The 14,831-nt window shown below is 52.1% G+C and overlaps 6 protein-coding genes across 6 annotated transcripts; 1 reads left to right on the top strand and 5 right to left on the bottom strand.

Annotated features, from left to right (window-relative positions):
- Window positions 1–1,252: 1,252 nt before the first annotated feature.
- On the bottom strand, window positions 1,253–3,517 carry HMPREF1120_02963 (proline utilization trans-activator; the record flags this gene model as incomplete). Its single annotated transcript, XM_009157012.1, has 6 exons — window positions 1,253–1,737; window positions 1,791–1,974; window positions 2,038–2,213; window positions 2,270–2,540; window positions 2,599–3,140; window positions 3,190–3,517. The coding sequence occupies 6 exons, from the start codon at window positions 3,515–3,517 to the stop codon at window positions 1,253–1,255; spliced, it is 1,986 nt and encodes a 661-aa protein (XP_009155260.1).
- A 1,027-nt stretch (window positions 3,518–4,544) lies between these two features.
- Window positions 4,545–6,166, bottom strand: HMPREF1120_02962 (uncharacterized protein; the record flags this gene model as incomplete). The annotated part of the gene is made up of 5 exons (XM_009157011.1): window positions 4,545–4,958; window positions 5,012–5,403; window positions 5,454–5,645; window positions 5,696–5,957; window positions 6,017–6,166. 5 exons carry the CDS (start codon window positions 6,164–6,166, stop codon window positions 4,545–4,547), a joined length of 1,410 nt encoding a protein of 469 aa, XP_009155259.1.
- Window positions 6,167–7,420: 1,254 nt separating this feature from the next.
- Window positions 7,421–8,845, bottom strand: HMPREF1120_02961 (uncharacterized protein; the record flags this gene model as incomplete). Its single annotated transcript, XM_009157010.1, has 1 exon — window positions 7,421–8,845. The coding sequence occupies one exon, from the start codon at window positions 8,843–8,845 to the stop codon at window positions 7,421–7,423; it is 1,425 nt and encodes a 474-aa protein (XP_009155258.1).
- Window positions 8,846–9,090: 245 nt separating this feature from the next.
- Window positions 9,091–10,460, top strand: HMPREF1120_02960 (2,3-bisphosphoglycerate-dependent phosphoglycerate mutase). Its single transcript, XM_009157009.1, has one exon. It carries the CDS (start codon window positions 9,205–9,207, stop codon window positions 9,910–9,912), a length of 708 nt encoding a protein of 235 aa, XP_009155257.1. The 5' UTR covers window positions 9,091–9,204; the 3' UTR covers window positions 9,913–10,460.
- Window positions 10,461–10,959: 499 nt separating this feature from the next.
- Window positions 10,960–11,415, bottom strand: HMPREF1120_02959 (uncharacterized protein; the record flags this gene model as incomplete). The annotated part of the gene is made up of 2 exons (XM_009157008.1): window positions 10,960–11,320; window positions 11,408–11,415. The coding sequence occupies 2 exons, from the start codon at window positions 11,413–11,415 to the stop codon at window positions 10,960–10,962; spliced, it is 369 nt and encodes a 122-aa protein (XP_009155256.1).
- Window positions 11,416–12,092: 677 nt separating this feature from the next.
- On the bottom strand, window positions 12,093–13,880 carry HMPREF1120_02958 (malate dehydrogenase (oxaloacetate-decarboxylating); the record flags this gene model as incomplete). Its single annotated transcript, XM_009157007.1, has 2 exons — window positions 12,093–12,792; window positions 12,841–13,880. 2 exons carry the CDS (start codon window positions 13,878–13,880, stop codon window positions 12,093–12,095), a joined length of 1,740 nt encoding a protein of 579 aa, XP_009155255.1.
- Between the last annotated feature and the right edge of the window lie 951 nt (window positions 13,881–14,831).

Below are 14,831 nucleotides of genomic sequence, written 5' to 3'. Positions count from 1 at the left end.
AGAGGCCCAGGATCGATTTCAAACGCCAAAAGTTTATGATCAATGAAGATGTGTAGAAGAGGTGGGAAAGGTCAAGAAAGGCTTCATAGAAATATGAAAGTAGAAGAATGAAGGGAAGCAAAGAAAAAAGACGCCCGCAGGGAAAAGTGATGGGGACATAGAGCAAATCGTATAGATCAAGGATAGAAAGGAAAGACGGATCCCGTGAGGTTCTTTGTTAACATAGAGAGCGATATCTCCCGTATCGTAAGCCGACCCGATACAAGAGACACATACTCTCAGGATTGGGTTATATGCAGAGGGGGGAAACACCATCATTTGTTGGTTTGGCATAGCTCTGCACAACGGCAGGTTAACGGTGCTGCCAGTGCCTGTTACAATGCTGTATATATTCTTCAGTCGTGGGAGCCACAGCAATCAATACTTTACTCTGTCACAGGCGCTGCATTGCACACACACGTTGATGGCAAGTGGAGCAGATTGTATCTGAATGCGACGTGTTGAAGTCCACAAAGCACGCACCGATGGGCCGTGGCGGCGGGTGCCAGGTCTGCAGGGTGCACTCGGATCTTGTGAGGTCGATGACATCCTTGCCCTCCATGCCAGTGGGAGGAGTCAAGACACCAGCAACCTAGTAGTTGTAGCAGGCATACGACTTACATTGGGTTTCTGATGGCCTCGCAGTGCTGTGGATAGGCTTGCGGCCGCCGGAGATCTCCTAGGTGGTTGGTTATCAGCGGGTAGAAGTCGGCACTGACAAGCGGATCGGTACATGGACAGAGTATTCGGCTTCGTTCCCGAACGGCCTCCTTCAAGAATGAGCGGAGATGGACCTCAGGGGAGATGCTCCGGGATGGCTTCCGGCCAATTTGTATGGAAGCTTTCGCAGCCGATTCTTGGCAAGGACGCAGCAAGGGGGCAATCCTTTCACGAACTTGAACAGGTTAAACCAAGCCAGGGAACCATGCTAGTCGTCCCCAGGTTTGTGGGGAAGGCCAGGGTTGATGGCAAGCTGACGGAAAGCTTCCACACGCCGCCACGGGACCTTAAGTTCTGCTGGAGGTCTTGCTGAAATGAAAAGCCTCTTGCTGGAAACGCATTGAATATTCTCAACTGGCACTAAGAAGCCGCATGCTGTGAGAGATTGTCAAAAGTGCCCGGAGAGCACGTTCGTAGCAAAAACACCCATGTGAAGATGAATATATCTTTGTGTTTGATTCAGTCTTTGGTATGCTCGACCCCTCCAGGCTGACTAAAGCCCGCCGAATGGTTGTTGGAACCAGTCAAATCGACTGGCATCCAACGACTCGGCAACGTTCATAAGTTGAATCGGATCCATTGCGTCCGGCCATGTCCACTCCCCGAACGGCTCAACGTTCCCTTCAAGAGAGATATCATCAAGCTGAGCACCGGGGGTCTCATTAACAGCAGTCGTCTGACCATCCTGGCCATGGACGTTAGGTCCAGCAGATGCGCGTCGAGATACGATCCTTGAACGGGCCGCATAGTTGCCCGCTTCCGGTTCAAGTTCCTCCAACATTTTACTCAGTTGTTCCAGCTCGGCCTTACGAAAACGCGCAACCATGTTCCCTTTCCCTATCATATCGTCAATGACACGATAAGTGGTCTGAGCTGCGGCCGCAAGATTATTGACCAGAGTCGGCTCAACAAAAGCGCCCATGAAGATCATCAACCCAGAGCAGAACGCGGACTCAAGGTCAAAGGGTAAGAAGCTTTCTAGACGCTCGCGGTCAATAAAACATCCGAGTGAGGAAATCGGCATTTCGTACCAAGTAGTCCTTGCGTAAATAGACTGGCAAGAATGTTAAGTGATTGTTGGCAAGAGTCAATGCACATTTGGAGCAATACTTGCAGCCGCCTCATGGTCATTATAGTAGTTGGCGTTGCCGGCCGGGTATTCAGTTGTTTCGAGAAGAGACTGTACATCAGTGGCCTTGTGGTAAGAATTACGCACTAGAATGGTGATGGTGGTCAGACGCTGTATGCCATGACGAGGCAGTCGAGACGGCTCTTTACCTGATGATAGACGAGATGCAATGTCGCCGATTGCCGAGATATGCCTTCAATTGAACCGTTTGAAGGCAACTTGAACGTGTTGTTGAGCTCGTCGGCCACCGCAGCAAGACAAGTAAGCGCCGATTTGGTGTTTGTCAAAAACTTCTGATCAAGGCGCCCATCGGGGCCATAGACAGCTACGTGGTCACAGGAGTCAGTCAATCTACCAGATAGGTCCTGGAGTCGCACTCACTGTTAACAACCCGTGCGATAATGCGACACAATTTGATGTGGATGTCAAGAGCTGCAAGTCCGGTAGCTGACTGTAGGGAGGGTAGTTTCGCGTGGATGTTTTCCTCGCTGATCTGTACTGGTAGACCCATAAGCGATGACAGTTCCCGATCTAGGATATAAATTGTCCACCATATCCTCCTGGCTCGCTCGATCTGTGCTTCGCCGAATACCTCGGTCGGCAGCTCCGTGTGCATTCCTCGAAAAAGAGCCATGCGCAATGCGGTTCCGATCTAATCTCTGTGTCAATGGGTCTTCTCGCACTATGGCTAGCCCGTGTGACAGACTCACAGTCAGGTAAGCCCCAGCTCGATAATCAGTTGATTGCAGGTAGAGGGCAGCGCAGCAGTATAGTTCCGTAGCTGTAAATGTGTCTTTCCACAATTGACTGGTGTCCGGTAGCAGTTTCATGGCTTGAACAAAGAATTCCGCACCGGGTGGCTTCCTCCCTTCGCCGCTTCGGAGGACAAAAGCCTGCCCAAGGGCCATGATCAGCAAGTAGTGGACGAACCAGAGCCCACCTCTTGGGGTGTCCTCGCTGGGGTTTTCGTAAAAGTCATGTAAGTTTTGTTGAAATGTTTCTTCATCGAACAAGTGATATGTGTGGCCCACATGGAACTGGACTGATCGGATCAGATACATTGAGTGACTCAACGAAGGGAGTGGGGGAGTGAAGACGGTGTCTGCGATTCTAGACCCATCCCAGCCCATGTCGTACGCCGTCCCGTCCATGACAAAACTCTCTGGTGGTAAAGACGTGTTATGGACAGCTTTTTGCGTTATATTCAGGACCCGTCGACTGAATGACCAATTGGACGATGTCCCCAGATACACTATTTAGCATGAGTACAGTAGCAGGTTGTGACATCTTGTGGTACTTACCTGGACCATATGGATAGGAAGGATGTGAGATGAAGCCAGAGTCAGGAGGACCTACAGACAGAGGATTCGTGATTGTCACCACGTCGGTCGGCGTAGCATCACGCATAGGGCCCGCTGGGTTTCTTTGTAGCTCTGGGCTTTGAGAAGAACCAGAAGGCCCCCGTAGCTCGCTGCCCGCATTGTCTGCAGGAGCGATTCGAGTTTGCTCATCAGTTGTTATGGTATTCGACCTGCCCGGGCCTACTGGAAAGCCACTTTTAGACACGGCTGGACACCCATTGCCATCCCAGCACTTACTGCTTGTGTCGACGTCTCTGGTACAGTCCATACTGCCAGCAGCGGCAGTGTGGTCGGGGACATGGCTGGAGGAACCATTCAAGTCTGCAATTCGCTGTTGAAGACTCCTCAGATAACTGGGCCGATATTAGATTGATGGATTCCAGATGAAGGAGTACACTTGCGCCTTCGAGACCACGACCTTGGACTCCGAATCGTCGAAGAAGCAGTGGACTCTACGTTTCAAGCAATTGGCACAAGGCTCCGTCCCCGTGCACTTGATTTTTTGTCGGCGACATCTTTGACAGCTGCGGCAACAAGCAATCAGCGACGAATCATCGAAAATGGGTGCATGTCATACGCATTAGAAGTGCGCTTCTTGCTGGCAACATGGTCGGACATCGCTGCTACACATGATGGTTTGCGCTGGAAACGGGCTGACGGCGACCGCTGCTTCTATCGAAGTTGGTAACCGTTGCGGAAAAAATTGCCTGGTTGCGATCATCAAGCGGTAGATAAATATCCAAGACCCCACCGTGGATAGCTATTGATCTTGTAGTACAAGAGTCGTTAATGCTCGATACCTTATGCAGAGATAAACAACTTGCGCTGGAGGAAAGTGGTTGCCGGCCATGCACATCACGACGGCCGCCAAGCGACAGTGGCTCTGGGGTTCCAGATGTGCTTATCTCCAGCGATATGCCATACCCATTCCTTTTACTACACCTGGCACCGCCAACCCGGCTATCGTCGGTGTCGTTACATTTTCTGTGGGGACGGGTGTGGAGGCGCCCTGCGCGTTCTCTCAGCATTACGTTTTGCTTCATTTCCTGGAGTTTGACACTTCTACGCATGTTGCCACAACCGCCTGGTTGGCTAAGGTCTGGTTCTGAGTGTTGCTCGCAATGCAATGTCATTGTGGTGCGTTTTGGAAGGCAGAGCCCCGAAATCAGAGCTCAAGCTCTTGATTGTGAAACATGCGGAAGATTTCGTCGGCTTTTGTAGTATGTACTCTTGTAGTGGTGCATTCGCTGCTAGTCGATCTAGTTGTGTTCTGACCCCGTCTTCTTGGGCCAGAATCACACCGAGTTGGAATTGTCGGCACAAGACCACGCCGCGGATCCTCCAGCAGCTTTATAACTGTCGATGATGCCCACGATAGAACCGTAGGTACCTCCCACCATGAGAAAGGTTCCCGAAAGAATCACGAAAACGCTCCAGCATACCATCAACTTCCATTTCAGTGTTCGATCGCTATTCCAGTGATCATAAAGCCACATACAGCCCATGGGTTGAAAAGACATCAGCGTGCCAAGTAAGGCGCCGATCAGAGAAACGAGGCCGCCAAAAACTGGGATGGCGCTGGCAATGATGTAGGAGGTCAGTGCGATGCCGATGGTACAGCCCAGCCAGCACGTCCAGTGGGTGACTGTGTGCAAAGTCAAGTGCCTAGAGCCGCGGAGGAGGCGAACGAAGATATATTTGGCGGGCAACTGCAAGGTTGTGAGTATAAAGGCGTAGCTGAAAACGCACAGCAGACACTTACGTGGATGGTCAGCGTGGTGGTCACCAACAGCCCAGGAAGTGCAAACCCATAGGACACTTTCTTCATGGTCGGGCCCGCTGAGCCGAGGGCAGGAGAAGCGACGTAAGAACCACAATAGTAATACACGACGCATCCGATGGAGACGTAGATGGCAGTCACCAGGCCCTGGCAGACCAATAGTGAGCGGGTGTAGTGACGAGGCTGCCGCATCTCTGCAACGACGGAAAAGAACCCCGGCGTTCCCGCATAGGCAAAGACAAGGGCTGAGCATGCCGACATGGCATCGGTGAAGCTCGGGCTATTCACGAGCTTGTAGTCAGATACCCATACGCCCTCCTTGGGAGCAGCATACGGGCGGCTCTGGACACCGACAGCGATCGTGACACAGAGAACTGCAACATAGGTCAGCACAGATCATGTCAGTTACTCCCACTATACTTACTGGCAGTGATAATGGCAACCACTCCAATCCACGCAAGCCATGTGATGCGACCCAGGGTCTGTATACTCCCGAGTCCACAACCTGCGATAGCTGCGACCGCCACAAACACAGCTGTACATGCCCCATGGGTCGAAACTGCGTTCAAGCCGATTGAAAGCCCGAGCATACCAGAGCCGGCAACAAAGGTCCAATCTGCCACAAATTAGACAGAGCGAAGAAATGGTTTCTCATGTCATTCTCACAGAGACAAAATGCAACCCCCAAAAACTCTCGCCCAAGTCGACCAAAGAGCAGAGCGCCCACGTCGTCAATTCCGTATACCTCACGATGGCGAAGCTTGAAGACACCCACGATGTAATCGGACCAGGTTGTGATAGCACCAATAGCAACCAAGCAGATGACGCCTGGTATCAGGCCCAACGTGTCGAAGACCGCAGGAATAGAGAGGACGCCGAGTCCGATCTGTGTTTTCATCATCAGGGCAACGGTGCCCAACCATCCCACCTGACAGATATTATCAGTACTTCGACTTCTACACCCATAGACCTAGACATTGAACTCACGTTCCGATAGTTGGGTCCTTTACTGGTAATCTCTCCAAAGACCGCATCGTGGGTGTAAGCGGTGTCGATGTGTACTTCACCAGCAGCTTGTGACTGCACTGGAGCCAGCACATCACCTTCGGTTTTCGTTTCATTGTACGTTTCGCCCATGTTGAATATGTAGCCGGGTAGAGAAGGCCGCCAGTGCTAGGTCGAGGAATATCGCAGGTCGAGCTCAGGCAAAGATGGCCCTAGGTTTTAAACACTCTGGGTTCCTTACCCCAGGGGATCTGAAGCCGGTGGAGCATGAGCAGCGACTAGCGCTGGTGATAGAGGTGGCTGAAGGCTCAACCAGGGTCCCTGTAGTGCGGCGACGAGGTTGCATCACCTTCGTCCATATCTCGGCCTAGCGGGAAGTCATCTGGTGACAGCTTTGAACGGGCCCTGCACAGACTGGCTCGTTATCTCACGCCCCCATCAACTTGCCGATTGCCACGCTATCGGCTCCAGATTCCTTGCACAAAACCACCACGCTACGGATTTGCATCCGGTGTGCGATAGGCAATTTCGCTTCGCTTCGGCCTCTCCTGGAAGGCTATGATCTGGAAGGCTATGATGCTCAAGTTTCAAGCTACGTAGGATCGACACGACCCGTCGTGCAAGGCAGGAATCTAAGGCGGAATCCTTCCCTAAATAAAGCATTCCTGCTGATCGGCGTTGGACCGAAATAGCCGGAGTACATGCTCTTGTCGTAAGTATTGGAGGCGTCTCTGCCCAGCGTTCCTCAGGCACGGTTGAAAGGTCTTTCTCTCCTTGCTGGGGTAAATTGACACCATAAAGTCGAGATAAAGCGTGTCGTAGGAGCAGGTTTGTCCAGTCCTTATCTGCCTGGCCGGCCGCGGGACCTCTTCTCTGTGTCACGAGTAAGGTGGCATGTCTTTCCTGTGGATGGGTTCAGGTTAGTCGAACGAGAGGGATCGTTGGCGCCTCATACACCCCGGTGGGAGTCAACGGTAGACGAATCGACGCGAGGCAGACCCAGTGTTCACCCCTTTTTGCTCTGGCCTTTGCTCACAATGCAGACAGCCAACAACTAAAAATGGACAGTTTTCGATTGCTGATACCAGCACCAAACAACAGCTTTTGCGGTGTCACACCAGTCTTGCTCTAGGTAGTGTCCCAGTGTAAAAGCTGGTAGTGATTAGAGGTTATCGTTAGGCTGTGCTCGATCATTCGTATGACATATGTATGAGTGTTATGAGGGTCGGAGGCGGATAACAGCTGATGACGCCTGTTGGATCAGGGCATATGGAGCTTCCTGATATCGGTTCGTTCAGAGACGTACAAGCGATTTTTTTTTTTTCCTGAGAAGTCCCCGTACCCTGCACCCTGCATGAACGTCTACTCTTTCATATATCATGGCTTTCAAGTTTCGGGATCTCTTCTCGCCATGTAGCTTGGCAGAACTGTCTCCTGGTTGTCGCAGCCAGCTTTCCGGCTTCCATGGGATCCTCCTCTTAGACGGTCCAGCTTAAATATATTTAACTTATTACTGTCACGCAGAACATTTGCTGCATCGTCCCAGTCACCAGACCGAAGGTAAAGCCCCCGGCCATAGAATGACTCGAGATGGTTGTGCAGCGTGATGACCAACTTTTCGAGTTCGCTCAATTCGCAGGGCAAGTATCCGAGCTCGAGTTGTTTCAGGTTCGGCCAGCTACCTACAGGGATGAACTCTTTGAGCACAACGTGTGGTAGCTGCTGCCACCATACATACCCTGCCAAGGACACTCTCAAACATCGGAGAGAAGGGGCACTTGTCAACGCTGTGGTCACAGATCCAAGGGCTTGCAGCTCGGAATATGACCGAGAGTGGTTGCATGCTGTCGAGCTTCCGCGAGGCCACGAGTGAAAAGTGACGTCCATGCTGTCGGTTTTGGAGACCAACTTGCAAATGCCTTCAGCTTGTCTCTCACTCACTTTCAGACAGGTCAAGTTGGCAGGCACGCTGAAGCTCAGAGTAAATGATGATGGTCTGGCACCAGAGTCGCCTAGACTCGACAAAAGCTCACCCAGCATTTCGATCGGTGGCTGGGTGATGTATGCAATAGCCAGCGAACCGTTCCACCCAGATGGAGCTAGAGCACAAGCAAACGCGCCTGAATCCCAAAGGTCTGTCGTCTGGGTTGGTATAGTTTCAGGCTGCACCCCTCCATCAATTCCGTTCGTCAAGTGGATGCTTTTCAAAGATGAAAGCCTGGCGAATGCGTTGCATAGGCGATCAAGATGGCGGTTGTTCTTTCTGATACATTCCTGGTCTGACGTTCGCATCTTGTATTCGTTATGAAGTACAGACAAAAGGCTTTCAAATGCATCTGCAGAGTCGGCTGAGAGATCTTCAATGCCGAACTCCCCAAGATGGCGTGGGAACCTGTTGCAAACGTCACTTTCCCGGCATAAAGCACCACTTTGCCGCTGTTTGGGACCTGCGTTCAGCTCAGCCAATGTGAGAATCCGGGCAAGAGCACTTCCACAATGATCCCTGTACAGGTCTCGGTCTTGAGACAGCCGGACATCATAATAGGCTGCATTGATCTCCACTGATCTGATGCACTGGCTGAACAATGGGTGGTCACAGAGTTGTTGAAAGCGCGACAACGAGTTGGAATTGAGGCACACGGTGGTCGAGGACACCAAAAATGCGCATGCGACGATGCTGAGCTTGCGCGAGGCAAGCCGGATATTTTTCATATCTATTTTCCTGTCCTGCTGGCATTCCCCTCTGGACACGAAGACTAAGATCCGATGGATCACCTCATTGGGGAGGTTGTCGAGGTTGGAGCCCGACATTGCTGCAAGGATATTTGGGAATCTCGATAACAGGACATCTTTCGAAGGGTCACTTGTGACGCAGACCCTTTCGTGACTCGGTGCTGTAGGTATATATACAGCCCTTGGAATGCATGTTGGAGCATGGTCTCCGTAACCAACGGCGATGGTCTACCAATTCGTGATTGGAGGATCTGGCCAAGCAAGACACTCAACGGACACTTGCGCATCGGCAACATTCGGATACTTTCAAAAGTGAGTACCTTAAACAACCAACGCCAGGATTACATAAAAGAACAGATGTCTTTTTAATCCTTTCGCGTCCTCAAATAATTCGTGTTGAAACAAGATTGCCATTGCTAGACGTACATTGGGTCAGAATGACTTACATACTTGTGCTTCTCCGGCACGGCCAGTCCACCTGGAATGAACTCAACCTCTTTACGGGCTGGGTTGATGTCCCGCTGTCCGAGAAAGGGGTCGCGGAGGCCAAGCAAGCGGGTACACTGCTGAAGAAACACTCACTGCTCCCGGACATTGTTTATACCAGTTGGCTTCGCCGCAGCATCAACACGGCCAACTTGTGCCTGGATGAAGCCGACCGTCTGTGGATCCCGGTCAAGCGCGCTTGGGAGCTCAATGAACGCCATTACGGCGGTCTCCAGGGCAAAAACAAAGCCGAAGCTGCCGAGAAATTTGGCGAAAAGCAAGTCAAATTGTGGCGTAGAAGCTACGACACTCGGCCACCGGAGTTTGGAAATGGTACCGATGCGAAGTCACAGCAGGATCCGGATGGTCGATACGCAAAGTCGGGTGTCCAGGTTCCCAGTACCGAGTGTCTCAAAGATGTCCTCGAGCGGGCCTGGCCTTACTGGTTGTCGGACATTGTCCCAGACCTGCAGGCAGGCAAGACAGTGTTGGTTGCTGCCCACGGGAACAGTTTGAGGGCCATCATCAAGGGACTGGAAGGAATCAGTGACGAAGAGATTCCGGGGCTAGAGCTTCCCACGGGTGTTCCGATCCTATATGAACTCGACGAGAACTTGAAGGTCGTTAGCAATGGCGGGAAGGGGAAGCTGCTGGAATGATATCCAGGGTAGGCACCATCAAGCACGTAACAGCTCGATGCGCCGAGTTTATCAATAATGAACTTGAAGTGACCAGGATGAAAGGAAATAAGATGCAGAGAAGTCGTAGTGGTGAAAGGATTCAATGTGAGCCATTGGGAGAAGAACACAACATGTAGGGAAATGCCGGTTCAACCTTGCTGCTGAAGCCTTTTCCCACGGTATTGTGCCTACCGTAGCTGTGCCTGATAATATCCTGTTTGAGACCACATCAGGCGTCACACTGCAGCTAAGAGATGGCAGGGACTTTGAAGCGGAGAGTAGAATCTGAGGCCGGGGGGCACAAACTGGAATGTGACCTGTCGCTTTGGCCATTGCGTGATATCCCCTCAAGCCGGTCACGTTTTAGCCGGCAATGTTCCATGGCTGGCATACAGTAGTAGAGTAAATAAGATGTTTCTTACACCTTTTCGCAAAGATAGCGGGGGAATCGACGTTGCGAAGATTGATGGAATTAATAAGTACAGTACCTAGGTGCCAGGTACGTACTGTAGGTGCCTATTCTATAGGTGGGAACATTAGGGAAGAAAAGCGTCGGCCCCCTCGGCCTGTCTTGGCAGCGACAATAAGCTTTGCATAGGCTCCAAGTCTCCCCCCGCGGGGCTCCTTAGGCGTGGGTTCCCCCCTAAGTAGCCCGCAGGGAAGCGCCTAGGGAGCCTAAGAGCCCAAACGAGTACCTAAGGTACAACTACAGTACTACTAGTATGAGCGGCAGGCTGGGAGTGGAGCGACGAGGCTTGTGCTGGCGTCAATGGTACTGTACTAGCAGTCGAGACGATGGAGGGTTTCAATCTACATCTTCATCTGGGCAAACTTAAGTAGCCCGACTTCTACTGGAAGGACAGCCATGGAACTGTTACATATATTTTGCGGGCTTGGATCACTTTTGGAGTGTCTCGATATATTTATTACAATATAGGCTAATGGCCTTCTTCCGAGTTTTCTTGTGCCTCCTAGGACAGGACACGTCTACCAGCGACGTTGATGCCATTGCGGTCCCTTCAAGGTCTACGGCGGTGGTGTCTTTTCCCTAACAGCACCTAACGGCGGGATCCTGGTGCTGTCAACGTTTTCCTCGTCCGTGTCTTGGTCTTTTCGCGTCGCCTCATTTTGTTTGCCGGCCAGCGGTTCGATCTTTGCGCCTTGAATGGTCTCGTCTCGGCCGACACTTCCCTGCGCGTCGGTGTGTGGTAATGTGTGTTGATTCTGCCCTTTGCCGCCCAGCGGATCGATACGCGTTTGATCAATGTTCCTGTCTGTGCCCGCCGAGCCGCGGGAGCTCAGGTCATGCGTTGTGTTGGTCTTGACCCCGGAATCCAGGGGTGCGATCTTGGTCGCGGAAATCTTCTCGTCGGAGCCGGATGCGCCTCTGTTGGGGAAACTGGTCAGTATCTGGTGCAAATCTTCCGGGCTGACTTGCTCATTATGCTCCTGGGGGTTGGGTCTAGGCACTTACGTGGACATGTTGTCTCAGTATGCCGAGATATTGTGCAGAGGGAACCTCAAGTCCTGTGATCTGTGATAGCAGTTGACCGGAATACGTGAAGCCTCCTTGTTACTGTCTTCACTCCTTGATTGAGCCTGTCTTTAATATACCCTGCCAACCCCTCCTCGCTTCGAAGCATTTCGATCCTGCCCCGCCCATGATTTCATCTCAGGGACCAGAATAACGTCACGCAGGGTTCGCGATAGCAGCAAAGGAACTTGCCGGAATCCGGCCAACGTTGATCTACACTGAGGTGCACTCTTTGTGGACGCTAAGCCCTACCATCGATACCATATTGTTCATCGAGAAGCCAACCAGATACTGTACAGTAGTATCGAAATTGTCACGAAACCGGTTCATTTGCGGAGAATTCCTCCGAGGGGATATCGGATGCGAGGGATGTCGTTGTATGTGTCCTCCCCCGAATTCTGAACCTGGTAGTAACATCATCATCAGGACCACGATCATTCGTCAATCGCCCTTTCAGATCTTTGGGTTGTCAAGACCGTTTTCGGACCGGCATGAAACAAGCGCAGCATACAAGATTGTTGCAATAGATGCCATATATGATGCACTAGCAAAGTCGTGACCCACTGACCTGACGGCGATCCATGTCTTCTTTGTCTAATCTGCTGTTCAACCTGCTTCCTTCAACTCATGCACGTTCGTATGGTCGGTATACAGGGTCCCACATCTGCACCTTGACCCATTCTTCGAGATCTTCGTCGCTTTCCACGGGGATATCTGCTGCTTGTGCTTGGCCTTCTTCCACCGCGCAGCGGATGACAGCCATGGCAATCTTTACACTCACCCTCCTGGCATCCTCAACGTCCGGGACCAGTGGCTTGGTAGGATCCTGAAGTGCTGGCGCTTCCTCCGATAGAGCCGTGACGGCTGCGACAAGCATTTTATCTGTCAAGAGTTTCGTTCGCGAAAGGACACCGCCGAGTCCGATGCCAGGGAAACAGACGGAGTTGTTGCATTCTGCAATCTCAATCTCCTTACCCTTGTACTTGACCGGAGGAAAAGGCGAGCCTGTGGCAACCAGGGCACGGCCATTAGTCCAGTTGATGAGGTCCTCCGGCTTAGCCTCGTGGAGGCGGGTAGGATTGCTCAAGGGAAATATGATCGGTTGCTCCACATGCCGGGCCATCTCCTGTACCACTTCTTTGGTGAAAGCACCAGGCTTTGTGGAGGTGCCAACCAGAACATGTGGCTTGACCTCAGCGATGACTGCTTGTAGGGATTTTGTGTCTTTTCCTTGCCATTCAGAAGCATCGCGGGCGAAGGGCTTCTGTGCAATCGAGAGGTCATCCCCCATGTCGTTGAGCAGAAGCCCCGCTTTGTCGATACACCTAATGGCGGTTAGACCTAATTGGCATGATGGCAAAGAATCCACATACCAAATCTGCTTTGCTACCTCTTCTTTGCTCTTTTTCGCTTCTGCGGCTATTGCAGCTTGGACCTGTTCGGCTATTCCACAGCCGGCGGTACCAGCGCCAAATATCACCACGCGTAAATCGGTCAACTTGACCTTGTTGATCCGCAAACCGGCCAGAATGGCGGCGAGGGTTACGCAGCCGGTGCCTTGAATGTCATCGTTGAAGACCGCCGTGTCGTTGCGGTATCTGTCAAGCAGCCTCCGGGCATTGGAAACACCAAAGTCCTCAAAGTGGATGTAAGCTTTGGGATACAGCTTCTTCGCCGTTTTGACAAACTTGTCAACGAAGTCATCATAAGCTTGGCCCCGTACGCGCTTGAAGCGATGACCTAAGTACAGAGAGTCATTGAGTAGCTTGTCGTTATCGGTTCCCGTATCAAGGACCACGGGGAGAGTCCTGTCCGGGTGCAAACCAGCGCAGATAGTCATCAGCGCCAGCTTCGCCACGCTTATCAGGATGCCCCCAATGCCCTGATCTCCGATACCTAGGATTTCCTCACCGTCGCTGACGACAATGTAGTCCACCCCATTTTCGGGGTCATTAGGTCTGATGAACTTGCTGAGACGCTCTTCGACCTCATCCGGGTGTTTGATGCTCAGAAAACAGCCATCAGGTCGGCGAAAAATGCGGGAGTAGTTTTCAATCGCGTCGCCCTCGGTGGGAGTGTAAATAATGCTGAACATCTCCTTCAGATGGTCTTGGATCAGCCGGTAGTACAGCACCGTGTTCTGCTCAGCCATGGATGTCATGAAGGTGTTCTTCTGAAGGTCGTCCGGTTGGTTGCAATACTGCTGATACGCCCTGGCTACTTGTTCATCGAGCTTCTGGATATTGGTCGGCAAAAGGCCTTTGAGGCCAAAGATCTGGCGCTCCTCGGATGTGAAACATGTGCCCTTGTTGTAGAACGGGTTGTCTAGGAGAAGCCTCCCAGAAAGTGGTACTTTGAGGGGCCCCTTATTGGCAAGAGGGAGGTGATCGTACTTCCCCTTGACGGAAGCCATGGTTTTGTACCAATTTCTCTGCCACACTCGCCCGCCAATTTTCATATCAAGCCTGAATCCGCACAAGGTGGAATACAAGATAGCTGCGCCGACGGAAGTGTCTGGCACCGATACACTGGTCGCCAACAGCTGGGTTCGTCAAGAGGCTACGCCGTCGAGGACTAGGATCCGAGTCCGGGAGAGCGATGCGAGCCGGCGTCCGCTACAGTCTCAAGTTTATACCCGCAGTGCCATCACGCAGAGTATCGGGGCGAGCTACGGTACCCAAATGAAATTGAAGACACGGTTACAGGCACTACCAGAGATACCAGGAGGCGAATCTGTTTGTTGTGAGGTTGGATGCACCAGCCTGGAGGATTCCATCGGCGTAGTGGTTTTCGATCGACGTTGGTGACGCTGACGGCTGCGTTACGTCACGGCGCAGTCTCTGAGGTCGTGTCTTTTCGTCACCGACTTATGCCCGCATCAACATGACATGTCGAATGTCTACGGACTCAACTACAATGTGCATTTCTTTCTGGAATATCAATGCACCGTGCGGGTCATCATACTGCATGCCTCTCGCTGGTGACATTCGGCGACCTCTAGCATGAGACCCGCCAGAAGGGAGGCTGTGCTCCGACATCGCCTGCAACAGAATTCCTACAACGTAGACACCATGCCTCCCAACGTCCGTCCGATTGCCGTAAATACGGAAACGCGGTTCAGAATACCTGGCCTGCGGAATAAAGCTGCTTTCCCGTGCTTCGTTTTATCTCTCTACCGTTCGTTGGCCTCGATCAGTCCTCGCTAAGCGCAAAACCCACGCCAACCGCTTCCAGCAGACACGGCAGGTGTGGGCCAATTTTGATAACAGACTCCGCGTCACGCAAAGGGCCCCGTACACTCCGCATGGACTCGCTTGGCCACTTAAGACAGGGCAAATGGGTGATAGATCGTTCCCTGTGGGAG

The sequence above is a fragment of the Exophiala dermatitidis genome (genome assembly GCF_000230625.1).
Source record: "Exophiala dermatitidis NIH/UT8656 unplaced genomic scaffold supercont1.2, whole genome shotgun sequence".
Lineage (NCBI taxonomy): Eukaryota > Fungi > Ascomycota > Eurotiomycetes > Chaetothyriales > Herpotrichiellaceae > Exophiala > Exophiala dermatitidis.
This window is presented reverse-complemented; position numbering and strand designations above follow the sequence as displayed.

Bases quoted from the DNA above. Each gene is read 5' to 3' on its own strand.
- HMPREF1120_02960 (XM_009157009.1), top strand. From the start codon at position 9,205: ATGACTTACATACTTGTGCTTCTCCGGCACGGCCAGTCCACCTGGAAT.